General features: G+C 39.8%; 1 protein-coding gene across 1 annotated transcript in view; it reads left to right on the top strand.

The window, feature by feature from the left end:
- Positions 1-15,038, top strand: part of SLC44A5 (solute carrier family 44, member 5) — a 49,960-nt gene extending 34,922 nt beyond the window's left edge. Inside the window, exons 12-22 of the mRNA XM_009580774.1 lie at positions 186-285; positions 3,031-3,123; positions 4,078-4,165; positions 5,400-5,662; positions 6,734-6,828; positions 7,216-7,319; positions 8,604-8,677; positions 10,546-10,616; positions 12,004-12,092; positions 12,735-12,819; positions 14,841-15,038. Coding sequence (XP_009579069.1) covers positions 186-285; positions 3,031-3,123; positions 4,078-4,165; positions 5,400-5,662; positions 6,734-6,828; positions 7,216-7,319; positions 8,604-8,677; positions 10,546-10,616; positions 12,004-12,092; positions 12,735-12,819; positions 14,841-14,953 — 1,175 coding nt within the window. The 3' untranslated portion in view covers positions 14,954-15,038. The remainder of the gene's footprint in view (positions 1-185; positions 286-3,030; positions 3,124-4,077; positions 4,166-5,399; positions 5,663-6,733; positions 6,829-7,215; positions 7,320-8,603; positions 8,678-10,545; positions 10,617-12,003; positions 12,093-12,734; positions 12,820-14,840) is intronic.
- Positions 15,039-19,919: the final 4,881 nt, after the last annotated feature.

Raw genomic sequence — 19,919 nt, 5'->3', positions numbered from 1 at the left:
CCCTACACTGGAACTTACAAAACTATGAAATGGGATTGAAGATTGGCAGGTGCAGTGAGAGAAAGAGAGAACTCCTCTAGCAGAGAATTTTATGGAGTTTATGAACAATAGTGTAAAATACAAGGAAAAAAAAACAATTTACAGAGGCAGCATAAATCTAACTTTGTTTGTTTGTTTGTTTACAGTGATAATACTTTGTGTTGTTGAGGTCATAATCATACTGATGCTGATCTTCCTAAGGAATCGGATCCGGGTTGCTATTGCACTGTTGAAGGAAGGTAGTAGGTATGTTTGTCTGATTTCAATATACTTCAAATTTTATTAAATGATTTCTAAGGTATACTCTTGTTGAGCTTCATCTTGCCCTACCAAGGGCAGAAAGTTGGGGGTTAAAGTACAACACTGGATTTGTTGAGCCGAACAGGTAGTATAAGGAATGCTAGTTCTCTGTTAATGAGGTTGTGCTTTTAAGAGCTTTCTCTTTTGCAGTAAGACATTTCTTATGTCTCAGCATCCTGCCTTAAGAGTGCATATACTGTTAGTGGTACCACATATCCTCAGTGCAAGAAGGTGTATCAGCAGAAATGCTAAGTGTGGTACACTGTTAATAGGAACCTGGGACATATAGCTGCCAACTTTGCTCTGTCATTGGATTGTCTCCGGAGTGACGTACTAGTGGTAGAGGATTGGTGGTGTTTTGGCTGTGGCTTTTATTTAGGAAAGACTGGATTCTTCTGGCTCCAGTCAAACTTTCATGCGGACATGCATAAATCTGCAGAGAGAAAAGGAGACTTCCATGACCAGACATTGTAATATGGTGCAGTCCAAGATACTTCTTTTCAGCTCTGAGTAAAGAAGAAAGCAGAGCAGGATATGAGAGTTGAAGGCCTAGGAGACCTCTTCATTTTGTGTTTCCTGAAATCTGTATAGACTTTATTCACAGTGGTTCCTGACTTATACGTAGTTCTTTTTTTTAAAAATGGAAATATAACAAAGGAGAAAGGGTCTTAAAACATCAGGCCCTTGGATTTCATTGCAAATAGGCTAAGGTCTCATAGGCCTTGGAAGTAGAGCTCTGCTGTTAGAGCACATAGAGTTAGTTCTGAGTTTATCTGTGTGCACTTGCTTGTAGTTTTCTGTCATCTCTGTTGACATTGTGGTTCTCAGGAATCAGGATTTGGGATTTTTGTAATGGGATTAAGAAATACTGAAGTTCTGTATTCAGCCAGGTGTCTGTTTCCTGTCTTACGCTACTGTGCAATTAAGGGATAGCAATTAATTTTGGCAGCACTAAATTATACTCTAATTCCTGTTCATTAAAATCCAGGAACACTTTTAACACTCTGCAACACTTTTATTCACAACCTTGACAGGTAGAAGGATTTCAGAAAGTTCATAAACTTTCTGCTGACAAGTAATAACATTCTGTAGTTTTTCAGCAGCATGGAAAGGTCACTTGAGGGTGATGTTTTTACTCTCATGCATAATGCCTGAAGTGAAACACTGTATGTAATTACTGTAAACCTAACAGACCCTGCCCTGTATTCAGGAAGATGAGAAATAAGCTGCTAATGACAGGAAATCAAATTACATTTTTCAATACCTTTTAACTACTCTTTTAAAAATACTACAATTATAATGCTAATAATTGACTTGAAATCCATAGTTAGAAACAATTAACAGTTGTTACTCGGTTTCTTGGAGTAACTGTCCATGGTCTCAGTGGTAACTAAGAGGCCTACCATTAACTGCTGAATACTGCTGATACGTAGTGATTATTTTTCAGGCAGCATAAGGCTGTGTCCTCCTGTGTGACTCCTAATGGACTTTTACATCTCTAGGCTCAGACAGAAATTGTCGTGTTGCTCTGAACCTCTTGATTGCATGTGACAGTTCCCTTGCATTCCCCCCGGCATTTACTAGTTTAGCAGCAGGAACTGAGTAAATTTGTCTCCTTTTACATGCTGGGAACTGCCTCCTATAAAACAAATAGCATCAGAAGTGCCACAAGTCATAGGAGAAATACTATAGGAAATAATAAGAGAAAAAAGGCTCGTGATAAGCTTACAGGGTGACTGGAAAGAAAATTTTGAGTAATGGGAAGAGGTAGATGACAGGAGTGTAAAGAGAACCAACCGGTAAGCTTCAGTGAACAAAACACATGCTGTCTGAAATCACATCCAGCGAGATACCCAGCTGGAGGTGTTTGCCTCTGAGACAGCTCAGCCGCTTTACCCGGAGGGGCTGTATCGACTCACTCTCCTCCAGAGGAGTCCCTGGCGGAGTAAGCACTGGTGTGCTCAGGTTCCTGCTCGCTAGTCGCATTCTAGCCACAAGAAGTATTAGTAAAAGGTCAGCCTTGATGTTAAAAGGATCTCTCTAAGCTGTCAACAGTGAAAGGCCATTATTCTTTCTGCCTGCCAACAGCCAGAGGCGAACACCACTTGTTTATGGCACATGCAAGGAACGTCACATGCTCACAGGAAGGTGTTAGCACGTCCTGGCAGTACAAAGACAAGCTGAACGTCCCTGCCCCAAAATAGTTAATACTTAAGGCAGGAAAGGGGCTGGGAACAGAGTCCTCAAGTACAAAGTAGCAAGAGGTGATTTCGGGTGTGCAGGAGCTTGAAGGAAGAGCATAGGAGCTGAGCAGGGGGGGACAAGGAAATAAAGGGTGACGTCTGCAGCGGTCAGCAAGGAGATGTGATTGAAATGGGTTTGTGACCTGGAAAGAGCTGGGTCTGTGAAGCAGTAATGGAGAAGGAGGAAGTAGAAGACAGGCTTGAACATGGCAAATTGGTAAAGTTGACTGTAGTGCTGCCGACGGAAGTGGGGTGGTAGGAATGACAAAGTGAAGATGTGAAGACATTTGAAGAAAGAACCTGCAGTATTCTGAGATCCCAGCACTAGATTATGCTACCACTATCAACAAGGAGTTCAAAGTAAAAAGGATGATGCTGAAAGAGGACTGATAAAAAGCTTGTTTCTTAAATTATTGTAGCTTACTGATATGTTTGGTTTCTTTCATAGGGCTATTGGCTATATAATGTCTACATTGTTCTACCCAGTCGTCACCTTCATACTCATTGCAATTTGTATTTCCTACTGGGCTGTGACAGCTGTGTATCCTTCTGTCTGTGTACCTCTCTGGAGGAACAGTCTTCTGGTCTGCAAGACCAGATAATTCTCTGCTATTTCACCTTAACCAAACCAGCGTTAAGAGGGCTATTTGGTCACTTAGCATTTGCTGCACTGATGCACTCTTCCTCACTGCACATTTCCATGTGATGTACAAATCGGAGAGTGAATTTAATTTCATTAAAAAGAACTGGACTAAAATTCACGCCAAGGCAGGGGGATCATACAAGGCCTTGTGTACTACATAAGGTTGACTTTAAGGGGTAAGAAAGGACCCTCAGCAAAGAGCGAATATGGCCTTTAATGTGCTGCATGCTCTGTAGGCCTGATGTTAATGGTTTCTTAGTTAGCTGGGGGTGGGGTGGGCTCCAGGTGTGTTTTGTTCAGGAAAGTGTAGGAAAGGAGTGAGACGACATACAGTGCACTGAGTCCTCTCTAAATTGCATAACAGCGACCACTGTCTGTTTGTTCCCGGAAAGAACAACAACAAACAAACAGGGGTTTGGCCAGGTATCAGAAAGGGGAAAATTGCTTTTTGAAAACAAATTGTTCTTTCACATGCAAAGAGGGTCAGTTATTGCTGTTCAGGACAATGTTAGTTTATCCTTATACGCTGTGTCTACTTCCACCAAAATATGAACTGTTAAAGAACTACTGCATAATCTGCCTTGTCAAAAGTAGATGTGCAGGAGAGACTGAGTCAACTTTCAAGGTTATTCCCCTTGCCCATTCTGGTCAGGGGTTATTATAGCTCTGGGATGGAGTTTGCCTTAGTTCTTTGAGTAATGAGAGTATTCAGTCTTGTCTATCAACTCTTCATATACATCTCTGCATAGCAAGAGCAGTTTTTCTGTTATCTGCACACGTTCTTTAGCTGCAGAATCCTAAGTTGCTCAAAGCCTACAGTTCTGTGATTTCTCCTTAAAATATTTCATTCAGTTTTCTGGCTACATCAGGAGAACCTGTGTATAAAGTAATGGCTAATCAAACAATGTGCAAGTATGCAAACCTGACTTGTGACCCAGAGGTAAGTGTAACAAATATTTACCTATAGTGAAAGCTATACTAATTGCATTTCTTAATCACTAGTAAATGCAATGCTAGTAGAAAATGTGCATTTAAGTAATGATTCCTCATGTTAAATCTGCAAATAGCATTCAGATAACACTTCTTTGTTCAAAGCAATTTACAGACATAAACTAATTTTTCTGCTAAACTGTCCTGTGAGGCAGGTAAATATTAACCGTTTTAATTTACAGGGTGAGAAAGGAAGGCACAGAAATACAGGTTTATTTGGAAAGGTGTTCTTGAATTCATGAGTATTCTATTTTATGGTCCTCAAAAGCCAATGGAAGACTTTGAAAGCTGTGTCTCAAACTTGCCCAAGGACCAGCCATGTTTTGAAGCAGAGGCTTAGCTAAATGTTGGGGTTCTTTTGGCACAGCAGTGACCTTTATGAAGCTTCAAAAATATTTGTCTTTTTTTTTGTTTTGTCTTCAGTCAAATGTTTTGACTTGACTGTGGGGTTGAATTTAAGTATTTTTTTAAAACTAGAAATATTTATCAAATGTTGTATCAGGGTTATTTTCAGGTGTTTACATTTCAGCATACTGCTGTGGTTATGTATATCCCAAACAATTCCCCACCCTGCTGATGTCTGAACACTAAAAAAGAAAGGGATTAGAAATTGACTGATTTTATTTCATGCCCAAATTGAGCAAATACATGAAATGAGCAATAGAAATAGGGAAAAGTAAATCAATGTAAAGACTACTCCTGTTTTAATACTCTGAGATAGGTAAGGGAAATTGTGACCACATCCACAGCTTGTATAAAATGGCATAGCTCAGTTGATTTCAATTCAATTGTGGTGATTTATCCAAACTGCAGATTTGGCCTCTGGTTTTCAAATAAATAATTTTTTTTTTTTAATGTGAGCAGGTTTTCTTTAATGAAACTGAAGCATTTATGTATTTTAAAAGTAGATTTCTGAAATTCAAATTCCATTTATGTAGGTTTCAGGCATGTGGTGAACAGCCCAGTTTGCTAACTGCATAGTTGGAAGTTAAGCGCCAGCATAAGACATTAGTATGAATCCTTAAATATGTAAACAGGTTACATAGTATTGGAGTGCAATGTTGAATGAGCTAATGAAACATCAAGCAGAATTATGTTATTTGTAGTAAGCTGCTAAGCTTCAGAGACTGTGTACACAGAATTCATTGCTTATCATCGCGTTGTTTATTTTTCTTTCTATACAGACTTTTAACACAACCAATGTGACTAAATTGTGTCCGGGTGCTCAGTGTACTTTTGCTTTTTATGGAGGAGAAAGCCTGTACCATAAGTACATCTTCATCTTCCAGTTAACCAATGCCTTTGTCTTTCTCTGGCTGGTGAACTTTGCAATTGCACTGGGTCAGTGTACCCTTGCTGGTGCCTTTGCCTCTTACTACTGGGCCTCTCGAAAACCAGCTGATATTCCACTGTGGCCGCTCTTCTCTTCATTTGGACGAGCAATACGGTAAGACTGTGGAGCTGGATGTGAGTCTTGTCATGTATCCTTTTTACATCTAGGGAAGCCAGACTTATAATATCAAATGAAAATGATTAGTCAGCATTGTGATTTAACGCCAGTAGGCAGCTCAACACCACCCAGCTGCTCGCTCACTCCCCCCTGGTGGGATGGGGGAGAGAATCGAAAGGGTAAAAGTGAGAACACTCGTGAGCTGAGATAAAGACAGTTTAACAGGTAAAGCAAAGCTGCGTGCGCAAGCAGAGCAAAACAAGGAATTCATTCACTCCTCCCCATGGGCAGGCGGGTGTTCAGCCATCTCCAGGACAGCAGGGCTCCATCACGCGTAGCGGTGACTTGGGAAGACAAACGCCACCACTCTGAACGTCCCCCCCTTCCTTCTTCTTCCCCCAGCTCTATATGCTGAGCATGACGTCATATGGTGTGGAATATCCCTTAGGTCCGTTGGGGTCAGCTGTCCCGGCTGTGTCCCCTCCCAGCTCCTTGTGCCCCCCCAGCCTGCTCGCTGGTGGGGTGGGGTGAGGAGCAGAGAAGGCCTTGGCGCTGCTCAGCAGTAGCTAAAACATCGGTGCGTTATCAACACTGTTTTCATCACAAATCCAAAACATAGCACAGTACAAGCTACTATGAAGAAAACTAACTCTATTCCATCCAAAACCAGTACAATCAGGAAAACGTAGTTGTTGCGGGAGACTGAATCCTGTACCCCGATAGTGCAAGGCTGCTGCAGCTCCATGCCACCAGGGTCCAACCACTTACAAGGCTGAGCAGGTATTCCCATAGGCGCACATGTATACAACACATATATACACATCTGGCCACACAGTTCAACAGACAGACAGGCACAGCCCTCACACAAACACCAACAGCACCAATAGCTTCATCCTGTTCCTCTCTCTGGCAGATCAGGATGAAGGTCCATTAGTATATGTAATTCCCACTAATGGACCTTTCTCCATTTATAATTTTATTTACATATGTACACACACACATGCATATACATATATAATTGTACCTATACACATATGCGCAACATAACAGTCATTTATTTTGTTTTAGATACCATACAGGTTCGCTGGCGTTTGGAGCCTTAATTCTTGCAATTGTCCAGCTTATTAGAGTAATACTGGAGTACTTGGATCACAAACTGAAAGGTGAGATTTATGAATCTGCTCTAGGTTTTTAAGACCTCCTTCGGTAAATTACTTCCTTGCTTTCCCAAGATGTTTTTTTCAGCAATGAAAAGAGATTAATTCCCCATTATTATTAGCCATTGTAGTTTCATCTGAAACCAGTGAATTTGTGCTGATTTACTCAAATTGAGTCCTTGGGAACTTAATGCAAAGTTCATACAGCATGTGGATCTGATCTAATTGAAAGCTAGTGAGCTAAATTTGGTTGAGAAAGAGAGTCCATACCTAGAAGAAAAGAAGTAATGTTTCTGCTTTTGTCACAATTTAAGATTTTCTTCTGAATAGCTTTCTATGTTCTGAAGACTGTTCATGAGTTCTGTTTATGATTTACTCCCTCCTTTTTTTCAGGTACAAAGAACTCCTTCACTAGATTTCTACTCTGCTGCCTCAAATGCTGTTTCTGGTGTTTGGAAAAATTCTTAAAATTTATAAACAGAAATGCCTACATCATGGTATGTGCTGCCTCTGCATGTGGTCTCCCCTATTTGGGACACTAAAATACCCTAGCCACTACTAGTTGGTCAACAGCCAGCAGTACTAGAATCTGCTGAATAAATAATGGGATTTATGGGAGTTTTCAGGAAATGCAAGTGGTCCTACCGTGAAAAAGTAAGATCTTTTTTTTTCTTCTTCTGAACTCAGCCTCTTTTCATGCTTGTCCTTGTCCATCACCCTCACCTCCCAAAGTAAGTGGGAAGGGATGGCATAACTGGTTAACTCCCCCTCTGATTCAGCAATTGAAATCCTGATTTCAACAGGAATATTAGCTTGTGTCATATTGCGTGTTGATGACACTTCTGTTTGGAGGCAGTGTTTGAATAAGAAGGTCAGAAGGCATGTGGTATCTGTATTTCCTCCTGGAAGTTAAAAGCACAAATTCTACTAGCAGCAGCAGTGATACTACTCTAAAATAACCCTCCTTAGCTTCCAGAAGAGAAATTCCAGATTTTCACCTAAATAAACATACACAGATTTCAGCTTAGGATGTTCGGACTTGAAGCAATTTCAGTGATTGAATGGTACAGTCACGGACTTGTTATCTCAAAGGAGGTGGCTGTAATGGGTCCATTGTAACGCATGTTCATGCAATTGATGTTTCAAATTAATGCCATCTTGAAGAGGAAGTAATCTTTTTGGCTATATTGGTTACAGTTGGTAAACTGACTGTACTAAGAGCTGTTCTAGTATATCTTACCCTTGCGGATACTATTCCAAGAAGAAATGGTTTTGTTCCCGAATAACTTTAGCTGCTTTACTTTATGCTGATTTAAATGCACTGACTTTGATGCCGGTATTGCTGATTTCTTCTTAAGTGACAGCAGTGTCAGGTCCAAGGAGATACCTCCAGGGGTCAACTCATTTCTGCTCTACAAGTGCCTGTTCCTTTCCACTGACTATAAATCTAGCGTAGGTAACCAGCAAAGTGAGAAGAATCCCTCAGCAAGTACCTTATTTGCTCTACTTGGCAAACTAAGTACTGAGTCTACTGCCTGCAAGATTACAAGGGGTGGCATGCTCATCACCAGGTGATTTGAAGGGGAAAGATGGATAATACTCTGTCCCAACCTGATGGGAAGCATTGAGGGGTAGCAGATGACTGGGGGAAGTGCTTTATGTTCATCTGAGTTTCAAGGCCGCATATCAGAGAGAACTATGCATTACGTGCAGTAAGGTTCTGGTATACAAGGAGGCATCCTAATTATTTGAAATACTTAACAGCTACTATTATTTTGCAGATTGCCATATATGGTAAAAACTTCTGCACCTCGGCAAAGGAAGCATTCTTTTTGCTCATGCGGAATGTGGTGAGGTAAGGGGCCATCTCCCAGTCCTTGGAAATGTCAGGATTTCCTGCTATTGCACTCTGAAGACACACTTCTTTCCTCTTCCACATCTCCTCCAAATATTATTGCAAGCTGCTTCTGTCCTCAGGCATGGCCTTTACTTCTAACACTCAGTGTGTAACAGCAGGCTGTTACAGCAGCACAGTAACCTATGCAAAGTTGATATAATCTAATAGTTTTGTTGTGATTGCTCTTTTAAATTCATAAGCACCCAGTAGATTGTAAGGGTGCCTCCAAGGAACCAATGGAGCCCCTGAGAGGAGATCTACCGCTACACAGGAATGGGGTGCTCATCATCTGCTGAATGTGTGTTTCTTGAGCTTTGGTCCACTCACTGTCTGTGAAAAGGAAAGCAGAAAGACCTAAGTCTTCAGATTCATCCAGAAAGCTTATGGGGTGTCAGAGAGTGGCAGTAAAGAAGAGAGAGTACTTTGCTTTTAAAAGCAGTATCTTTTGCATAACCAGATCTCCCCTGGTGCGGGGAACTCCCCTGGCCCTTTTCCCCACTACCAAGACTCCTGCCAAACTCCCTGTGCTCATCAGTACTTTTCTTCATTGCTCCTGGCTCTTCCTGTACTACTGTGAGATCAAAAAATAATGGGAGAATAACGTAGGACCAGGCCATGTTGATGCAATAGCAGACAATCTAATTACCAAGCAAGAGACACAGTGAAACTGGTTAGGTGGTTTAAATTATTAAGTGAAGGACTGGGAGGAGGAGAGGAATGGAGGGCGAGGCTGAAAGACAGGAAAATGTAAACGACGCTTACAAAAGAAGAGGGAAGGATTGGAGACGGGAGAATGGAGTGCGTTTACTGCTACCCTGTATTAATGTCGGTTCAGTGGTGTCCACACCGGGTAGTGCACACTGTAGCCTGTGCAATAGGAAAGAGAAGCTGCCTTCGTTTCCTTTCAGAACATCGCCTCACTGTCTGTCCTTTGTGCTTTTTCTCTTAATCAGTAAGAGCAATAGCTAAAAGCCAGAAATATAATTCTACTGTTTCAAACAGATTTTTTTATCTTGTGTGTTTTGCTAATTCTGAATTCTGACAGGTTAATGATGATTTGTCCTCTTTATTATTTCTTAACATTTATCTTTCATGGTAGTCAGTGCTGTATATATATCCATAGCCTCAGCGCTGTCAAGAGGCTGATGATACAAAGCTTATTTTCCATCCCATTATTTACCTGCAGTTTCTGATAAGACAGGCTGGCGGGATTTTGAGCAGAAACTCCCTGCTGTTGCTTTCAATGAGGGCTGCAGATTTACTGACAATTTTTCTGTCTACCTTCATTCATTCATCTGTGATTGTCCCCCTGCTTTGAGGCCTCCTGCCTTCATTGTTGTACCACGATATCTTAAAATAGCAGGTTTAGTAGATGTTATGGGGTTGTGAAATGTGGCCAGATAGGACCAAGTGAAAAGAAGACCTATCAGTAATCTACACAAACATTGCTTTTTGTTTTGGTGTCTACTTTGCCTCTTCTGAGCTGGCTTATCTGTGACCCTAGTAGAAAGGCTGGAGTAAAAATATTTTGATGTTTTGTTTTGTTTTAACCAGCAAGAGCAATAACCAGTCTTCAAGTGCTGTAGCAGTATTGCTGCATTAAGGCCTAACTCAACAAGAGGCTCAGTGCTTTTTTGCCTCCTGGGATTCAGCTGTAACAAAACCCATCTCAGTGTTGTGTTTCCGTGTCGTTGTATTGTCAGTCTGTGAAACCAGCAGAAGACAGCTTCTCGGTCATGTTTTGTCAATTATCCATAGATTTAAGGAGAAAGAATACAAATATCTGGTTTGTGATGATTATGTATCATTTGTCCTTTGCTGAACAGAGTTGCAGTTCTGGACAAAGTTACAGACTTTCTTTTATTCCTCGGGAAAATTCTCGTTGCTGGTGGTGTAGGTAAGCTAATCGATTTTTTGCAAACGGTATGTTCTATTTTCTGGTACCTACAAGTATGCCTGCCATATTCGTATATGCTTAGTTAACAGTTGGAGGTTCTCATTGGTCTGACTATTTGGGAAGCTGTTCTTGTGTTTCTAGGATTTGCAAGATTGAACTAAAATATATTTTTTCTTTTTTTCCCCTCCGCCCCCCCGTTTTGTTGATGGCATCTTTTGCATAATTGCTTTTACTCTTGTATGTGTTGCTGGCACAAGGACTTCTGCAGCCAAAGCATCCTAGCTGGATCAAACCAAATTCACATCCAATAAGTCAGGCACAATCGGTTCTCCTTTCGTAAGAGCTGAACAAAATTGCAAATGAGATTCACCTGGTAGCAGACAGCATGCATACAAGAGGAGGTGGTGCAGGTCTGCGGGAGATGGGCCTGAAGCTCTGCTGTATTCAAGCCCATTATAGCTCTAAGCTGTAGTAAAAGAAATAGAATATTTCTAACATCCTTATAGGGTTTTCTTAGTTATCAGTAAATATAAAAATATGTTATTAATGTTTTTCTGTGACAGAAAAGTGAATTTTTTTAAAAATCAGGCACTTTCAGAAATTCAAGTTGGCAGTATTCCCGTATGGTTTTTCTAAATTGTCACAGCAGTTTCAAACCATTATTTTACAAATAACTGTATTTTGTATTCTGTATACTTTAAAAGATTACTAATGAATTATTTTTAATCAAAAGTTGAAAATTAGTACCAAGAACAGATCTAAAATATTTTGTCATTACTGTAGAATGACTTTCAAACTGGGGTAGCAAATTTGATTTGAAACATACTCTCTGAAACATGTAAGCCATGAAATACTGAAATTAATTTATGTCTTCGTCCTCTTCGAAGTCTTTGGGCGATTTCTGTTGTAGATGCATCGGTCTGTTGTAAACTTACTGTCTTGCTTATCACGAGTACTGCCATTTCTCCTTTTAATCTGAAATACTTAAGTATTTCTTCAAGCAATAAAATCTAAAGCAGCAGAATTTTGCTCACTTTTCTTTTATTTTAGAAAAGATCCACCCGATGGCCTTTGTTATCCCATGTCATTGTCTTGTTTATCATTATTTATTAATTTTGCTATTAAATCCAGTGGAATGATGAAACAAAACAATTCATTGAAGTCTTTCTGGGCCCATTAATATGTTTATGGTAATTGATTCATTTACATATCTCTTCTGTCAGAATACAGATCCAGCAGATAATTAGTATTGAGGAATTTATTGTTTACAAACTCTTATTTAAACCAACCTTGGATCTGTTGTCTGTTTGTTTTGTCTCATCCATTCTTTACGTGTTAGGAAATCAGAGTTAGTATAGGAATCACTAATCTTCTGTGCTTCTTGCAGGTGTTCTTGCATTCTTTTTCTTCACACAGAGAATACCAGTCTTTGCACAGGAAGCCCCGACGTTAAATTACTACTGGGTACCATTGTTGGTAAGGCAACCATCTAATCTCCTGAACACTGAGGGCAGTTTGAGGTGCTCAGACCACTCGGGGCATGGTCTGGTAACAGCTCCTGTTGTCAGCCTCTCAATGGCATACTATCCACTGAAGTGAGGGCTGGTCTGCTGCACTCTGGTCCTCTGGATCCTTCTGCAGAAGTGGCACTGCAGTGACTCTGCACCTTCAGAAAAACTAGGTTTCACTTCTGATTTGCTCAGACTTCCCAGACACCAAAGGCTGGTGGTGAGGCACCAACGACAGTGTGGCTTCTAATGGAAGGGACTTGTGATGCATCTCTTTCTCCTTCTGTAGCCCCCTTAAACTCTGGAACATCTCCAGGATGAGTGGTTTTTTAGAATAATCTTGAAGGAGTTCAGAATATTCTTGGCTTATATTCTCTTTGGGGGTTGAAATGGCTCCAATTTGGCAGCTGGAAAACTAGCGGCTACTGCATGTTAGGATACAGTGTCTTGAACCTGTGATCCCTTTCCACAGCAGTAGTAACCTTTGGTAGAATTACTGCCATTAAATCCTCCCAAATTTGCTTAGCAGACTAGGCTTCTGACTTGTGTTAACACTGCCACATTGATGCCAAACTAAATTTGGGGTTTTATTGTGGTTTGTTTTTTGTAGACGGTCATTATTGGCTCCTACCTAGTTGCACACGGGTTCTTCAGCGTCTATGCAATGTGTGTCGACACGCTTTTCCTCTGCTTTTGTAAGTACCACGTTTTCTTTCACCAATACCTGCAAGTCATGGAAAGAGGAGTAGAAAACCGTCTTATCCGTTCCTTACAGAATTCTGGTGACATGCTAGAAACTGTGTGAAAAACGAACTGCTTTTCAGGCTGGCTCCTTGATGCGTTCTTCAGTGCAGAAGTGGTTTAGTATTCAAATTTGATTAGTTTAAGTAATGGAAGGTAGCTATAAGGCTCTTGGGGATATCTGGCTTTTGTTTTTCAGGTGATCCTTAACTTTCATTAACAGTTTGCTGTACAGGGCTCTTTACAAAGCAACTCAAACCTCTTGTTAATAACAAAGCTATTCTTTGGTATATAGGTGGTCCTTTGTTTTCAACTTAATAGCCCTGAACAAAAAGTATTATGCTGAATTACCTTCAAATTTGTGTGAAATACCATTTAAAAAACTATCTGTCCCTTGGACCCCCCAATGGCAAGCAATCATGGGCACTCTCAGAGGGACTGCTGTTCAAAGTGTACAGTCAGAGAATACTAAAATCACAAAAGAAATCTGTTGGTCTCAAATTAGGACATGATTATAAGAAGAGGATATACTTACTACAAAATACATTCCATTTGCTAGATTTACTGTATTGAAGAAATAAAGATACAGTTTGTCTTTAATGAAAGTCGTTCTGGTAGGTCCAAGTAGAAGTTACATGGCAGTGATTGTTCTTGCAGTTGATGAATTATTTGATAATACTAAGGGAATACTGAAATAGTCATAAGCTTGATCCATCATATGCACAGTGGATCACTGAGGCAAGATAAACGTGGTAAGACTGATTATCCTCTTACAATAGCATAAATTCTTTCTTTCCTTTGAACACACCTTCTTAAGGCTGCTTCCCTAGGAACTAAGGTTAGCAGCGATTCTGGAAATACTTGCTTGCCAAAGGATCAGAGGAACAAAATCAGTCAGGGAACTGAAAATTGATGTCTAGTTGAGAGCTATGTCCTATTTATCTCGAGTTACGGACTTTGGTTCTAAACAAACAAATGGTCACAGGCAGACATAGCACTAATAACGCTCCAAGAAATAAGCCAAACCATAAATAAATAAATAAATACTATTATTTAGAATGAAATGGAAATTGATCAAACTAATAAAATTTAGAAAGTTTGTTGGTGTACTAAAAAATTAACATATTTTCTTTTTAATTTATTCCAAAGACACATGGTATATACTGCCATGGAGATATCTGAAGATTTGCTTCCTCTAACCTCTTTGTCCATTCCTGACAACTAGTGCTCTCTTTTTGGCTTTGCAGATACAGCTGTTTGCCTCTGCAGGCTTGCAGTTGCAATGACAGTGCTTCGCTGCACACTCCCTCCAGATTGCCCATCAGTGTGAAATTATTCACTGGTCTGTGACTGCTGCATGGCATAAACACTGGGCTGAACCCAGACCAGTGATTTAGTCATGACCTTTTCTGTAGGAAAAAAAGTAATATGTCTGCCTCATTATTTTAAATTCATGTTCTGTTTTGCTTCCCATGCTTCCGTTCAGTAATGGACAGTAGGAGATCATATAAAATACTGTGCACTTGTGGCATCAGGTTTTCAAAAGACGTTTATCTTAGGCAGTGCAAAAGTGTCCAGTTTTAAAAAATGCTTAAATCCACAGCTCTCTTTGGGACAAATTTTCTAGCAAGAAGTAGCCAAAATGCCAGTCTTCGGTGGAGGCATGAGTGTTTCTGAAAATTTCCACCTATACTGCCAAACCAAAGAACTGGAGAATAAAAAGGATATATTGCTGTCATTTAAAAATGGCTAGATGCTTGTGTCTCTGCTTTGTGTAAAACCTCTTCTGGTTTGAGAAAATAGAAATTTTAGAGCGTCCTTCATCAACTTAACAATACAGCTAAATTGCCTTGATTAAGATTTTTTTTTAATGTTGGGTCTTTTGCTCCTTTCTTCAATTCTTTCTCTCTCTCTCTCTCTCTCTGTGGTTGTACTACTGTTTGCTCTTTTGGCTGCTTTTGCTGTGAAAATTCAGGTGAAGACCTGGAAAGGAATGATGGATCTACAGCAAAACCCTACTTCATGTCAGCTAGCCTTCACCGAATTCTAGGCAAGAAGGAACTAAGCCCTAAGAAGGCAGTGGGATAACATATACTAAATCTCAACATCAGAACAGTGTCACTTTTAAGCAAAACTTGTATAAAGTAGGCAAAAGTAAAAACTGTAAATGATGCTTCTGGTTAATGGGTGATTCTTTTTTCCTTTTGCTTATATCTAAAAAAATGAACAACATCGGTAACATTTAACTAACAGCTGTGAAAACAAGGCCACGTTTTAGTTTATAGAGTGCCTATGAAAAGGAAAATGTAAATTTGAAGCTTTTTTAAGTCTATAATGTTATGATGTTTTAATAACTTTTGTAACAAAAGTTGCTGCCTTAGATGACAGCAGTTTTGATAATGTTTCTTTTTATAAGTGTATATTTGTAAAAGAAATTCAGGCAATTTTTTGAAAGCACTACCATATAACCTAATTAGCCATAAAAAGATAGTTCGAGACTCCCTAGTTAACCAGGAGATGGTACTAAATTTGTAAATATGGTGCTATGATTGTATTTTTTTGTACAAGCTGGTTCACAGCTATTTAAACTGTGATTATACATGCATTAATGATTCCCTAAACTGAAAAATGTAGTGATATTTTAATCACATCCACAACTGCATCTTTTAAGAAATGATGGTACCCTGCAGGTCCCAAAAAAGGTAGTCAGAGAAGAATATAATTGATACTGCTTAAAGTGAAGTTTTCTGTGAGTTGTGCTTAAAAGATGATATAACTAACTGAGAGAAGGTCCCACTGCTCTTGAAGTGATTTGTGATTCACACAAATGAGGTTTCATCTGGTACAAGATGGTGAATGTATCATTTTTAGCTGATGTCTAAAAGAGATGCACTTGTGTTAATATCCCCCTGTCTCTAACGAGTCTCTGATTGTGTTCTACATCATGAGGAAGTTGAGCTTCGCTGAAAGGAAAACCAAATGCAGTCTTTTTTTCCTTGGAAGAAAGTCTTGGCCGTATATGTGCACAAGGAATTCCATTGCCTCTGCCTAGCTCAGAAGGGCTTCTTAACGAGACGTTGCAATGGCCGTGCGGGTCCCGAGAGCCAGGTGGCTCTTTCTGCGGGGCTCCAGGCTCCCGGTGGCTCACACAGTAAGGTGTTAAGACATCGAACCTGAGTCTTCTCATGAGACAGGATGAATTGTTTAGCTACTGAAAGATGCTCCAAAATATTTAGTTTGCTGTTTGATTATTAAATTTGCCCAGTCATTAGTACAAAATCTATTGGTAGAAAGCACATTAACATTCTCTTCAGTTTTATGACCCTCCCGTTAGTAGAACTGTCACTGAGGTTCGTAACAGCTCTGCTCATGGAAAAAGTCTTACACTGGAGTACTTCTCAAGTCTGTTACTGCCATGAGCTGAGCTGAAAAGGTTTTAATTTACTAGTCTCGTGGATGCCCAAGGACCCAACCGTACTGAGGCCTGCCCCTAGTTTTCGTGGATTCCACTGTACTGAATAAGGTATTCCACTCTTGTCCGCTTTCCAGGAGTGGTATGTGCCGTACCTCTGCCAGGTCTGTTACAGGAGTTCAGTGCCTGGAAATACTTTTCTAGCCCCAGGAGTCCATGGGTGTCACAAAGAGAAAGGCAAATTGTTTTCCAGATGATTTGAATGCAAGTTTCTGGGGAAAATTTACTGACGATCCACATCCCGAAGTGATTTTGCTCTCTACCCCCTGCCTCCAGTTTGTGATGATTGTGATCACTACGAAGGCAGAAATACTGTCCCTCGTGCAGCAGGTCTGGGGTCACGTTGATGCACAAGTGATTACCACCCACAGGCTTGCAGTCCTGGGCGTGGTAGGATCTTGAAATCCTGCGAGCTGAGGTGTGAGTGACAGGATACTCGTGTGCGTTTTCTGTGATCCGGTGGGCACTGTAGCCCTTTCCCCTGAAGCAGAAATGAGTGGTTCAGTTTAGGACTCAAATAATGTAAAATAAAGGCGTACAGTTTCAGACATGACTACTGATTGTGGGCATCTTCAGTTTTTGATGACCCCTCTTGAGATACCCTAGAGTAAACCTGACTTTGAAAGGGCTGAGAAACCTACCTTCGGAGAAAATGAGACTCTTGACTGATGAAGTTTTTCATCATCGTCATCATTCCTTTCTCATTATGTGCGTGGCATTGAATATACACCCATTATTCTAATCTCTTTTGAGAATTAAGTCAGTAACTTTTGGGGTACATGTCACCATTCTGTGATTAAAAAAGCTGCTGGTCTGATTACAGTCCATCTGCTAACGCTTTTTTTTTTTTTTTTTAAATACTACGGTGTGATTAGTTTGCAGCTAAAGAAACTGCATTAAGTAATCTATATTTCTACTGGACTTGAGTGTCTTACTGGGAGCTCAACTGAAAAAGCATATTTCTGAATACAGCGTGCTTTTTTTATCATATGAATGTAACCATAGAGTTTATTAGGAAGAAAACATAATAGAAATAGTATACAGTTATTTGATTAGAAGACTTTTGTAACAAACCTATGCATTTACTAAAGGAATTTCTAAAAGTGAAAGTTTTAAATTGTATTATTATTTATATACAGTAAATATATATATGTATAAATTTGCTCCACTCACTATTTTGTGAAATTATTTAGAATGTAAGTGATCATCATTTCTGAGAAGAAAATTTAAAAGCCATTTTCTTAATGATATAATTATGAGAACTGTGAAAATACAAAGCAATACCATGTAGATTTTGTAATCAATAAATTGAATAAATAAATCATAATGATTTAATATTAAAATTGGCTTTTTAAAATGAATTAAGTAGAAATTAATGCAAGTATTTACTTGGGAAAGAATCACTTAAAATATTTTAAGACTAACTTATTATAATGGTTCCTAACTAATCCTGTGGGCCAGAGTCTGCAGACTTACACCACAGAGGAGGTACTAGCAGCCACGCTTATGGATTTGGACCTTCACTTTGTTGCTCGATTTAGTAAAAAATTTAAAATTCCATTCTTCACTTTAGAGAGTGGAACACGTGGCTATCTGTAACATGGTAAAATATGTCGTATATGCTTTGTTCCCGAGCCCACGGGAGTCGGTGACAAAATGCCCACCCGTTCCACGAGGCATAGGCCAGCCCTGTGACAAAAGTGGCAGAAGGCTGGTGGTTGTTCGTGCCTACAGTGCGGCAGAGGAGGAGATGTTGGAACTGAAAACCCAGCGGGAGCCCGTCGTGCTGCGCGCGCAAAGGGCTCAGCGGGTCGTGGTCCTGCCCGGCCCCCGGCTGGGCGCTCCTCTCCGGGGAGCAGCTTTGGAAAGGCAGGGTGGCTCTGCAGAAAGACCCTTTTACGTGAATAGAAAGAACTCTTTTGAAGATCTCGAACAAGCAGAATGTAGAAGCCAAGAGACAGTAGAAAACGCCCACTATCATATCCATGCAGTCAGTTTGGTTTAGCTCTGGTTGGATTCGTTGTGTCTCCCTATGACATACTAATGGATGGCTTTCATTTACATGTTTTAGACCAAAGTTTTAATGTCAAGCCTTCAAATTTTGTAGGGGAAAAAAAAAAAGTGACCCCATAAAACAAAACAAAGACACAAGAAAGATGGGATCATTTCTTACGCTGAGGGCTTTTTTTTCCAAGTATTATTCAGCAGCTGTTTCTCGGGTGTTGCAAGGGTGCTGAATAGTCTTTTAAACATTAGTATTTAGAAGTATGAACTATTTTACTGTTGCATGTTCTGCTGTAGAACAAGAAAAAGATTTTGGTGGACGCAATGTCAAGCTGATTCTGGGACAGTCAGTAAGTATTCTTCTAAAAATGGGTTGTCAGAGGAGTGATGACGAAGAATAGACTGACTGTTTTTGGTAACGTAGACTGTCTCCCTTTGACCAGTCGCTCAGCCTGGACAGCTGCGTCCTCTCCGACAAAGTGCCTTACTGGCTATTATTTTACCTGGCTTATATTTTGGAGTTTATTCACACCATGTAGACTACAAAACAGAAAAAGCTAGATAGGAAAAACAATACTCTCTTCATTTCAAATTAACTGATATAAAATGAATCGTAGAAAAGGTGTCAGATGTATTTGAACTGCATAATGCAGCACACACAATTTCCCTGTTGCTGTTGTCAGATCATGAAAGTAGACTGTGTGGTCCGGGAGAAAACACACGACAATTGTGGTGTTGCAAATAATTAAATAAAAACAGTGCAAGACTGTAGATTTTTTTTTATAGCTTTTATTTCTGGTATAGTATAGGGCTTTTATATATATATAGGCTTATGTGTGTGTATATATATATATAGGCCCTCAGTAGGACCTATTCTGCTTTCAGTTACAATGATGACACATTTGTACCCATGTAACTGCAGGGAGAACTGTGCTCTTGCTACTTAAAACAGAAGGGAAAAAAGCTAGCAAATACGTCTGTTGGCATGTTCACAAGCATAAAGTTCATTCTCCATTTCAAGACTGATAATTTGCTATTCTGGAAGTGTTTTATAAATTATTCTAAATTTTTTAACTTTTGATACAGGCGATGATTTTTGAGGTAATATGTAATTTGTACTGCGCTGTAATCAGATTAGAAAGATAACTGTTTCTTCATGTTTAAGTAACACTAGTGCTACTAATATTAAAATTGTCATTTACTCTATGCTACAAAAAGTCCACATGTATTTGTCCCAAATGACGAGTTGTAAAATCATAAGAAAGGCTCTTCAAGGTTTAAGAAATGGAAGGGAGGTTACTGTTTCATTAATGTGATTACTAAGGTTATATTATTATCTTGCCAAAACCAAATTAACATGAGCATGACAGTTTGAGCTCTAAAACCTGTTTGCTTCTGCTATGCAGAAATAGGAACGTATTGTTTAAATATCTTTGATAACGAAAGTGTTTAATATTTAATTTTGTTCTTACTTCACTGTTTTACAGCTCTTGGGGATTGTTCTAATAAAGATTTAGATACAAAGCGGAGTGTGTCTGTTCGTGCTGGGCGCCGCTCGGCGCCGGGCTGGCGGGGTGT

The sequence above is a fragment of the Fulmarus glacialis genome, unplaced genomic scaffold (assembly GCF_000690835.1).
Source record: "Fulmarus glacialis isolate BGI_N327 unplaced genomic scaffold, ASM69083v1 scaffold26416, whole genome shotgun sequence".
NCBI lineage: Eukaryota > Metazoa > Chordata > Aves > Procellariiformes > Procellariidae > Fulmarus > Fulmarus glacialis.
This window is presented reverse-complemented; position numbering and strand designations above follow the sequence as displayed.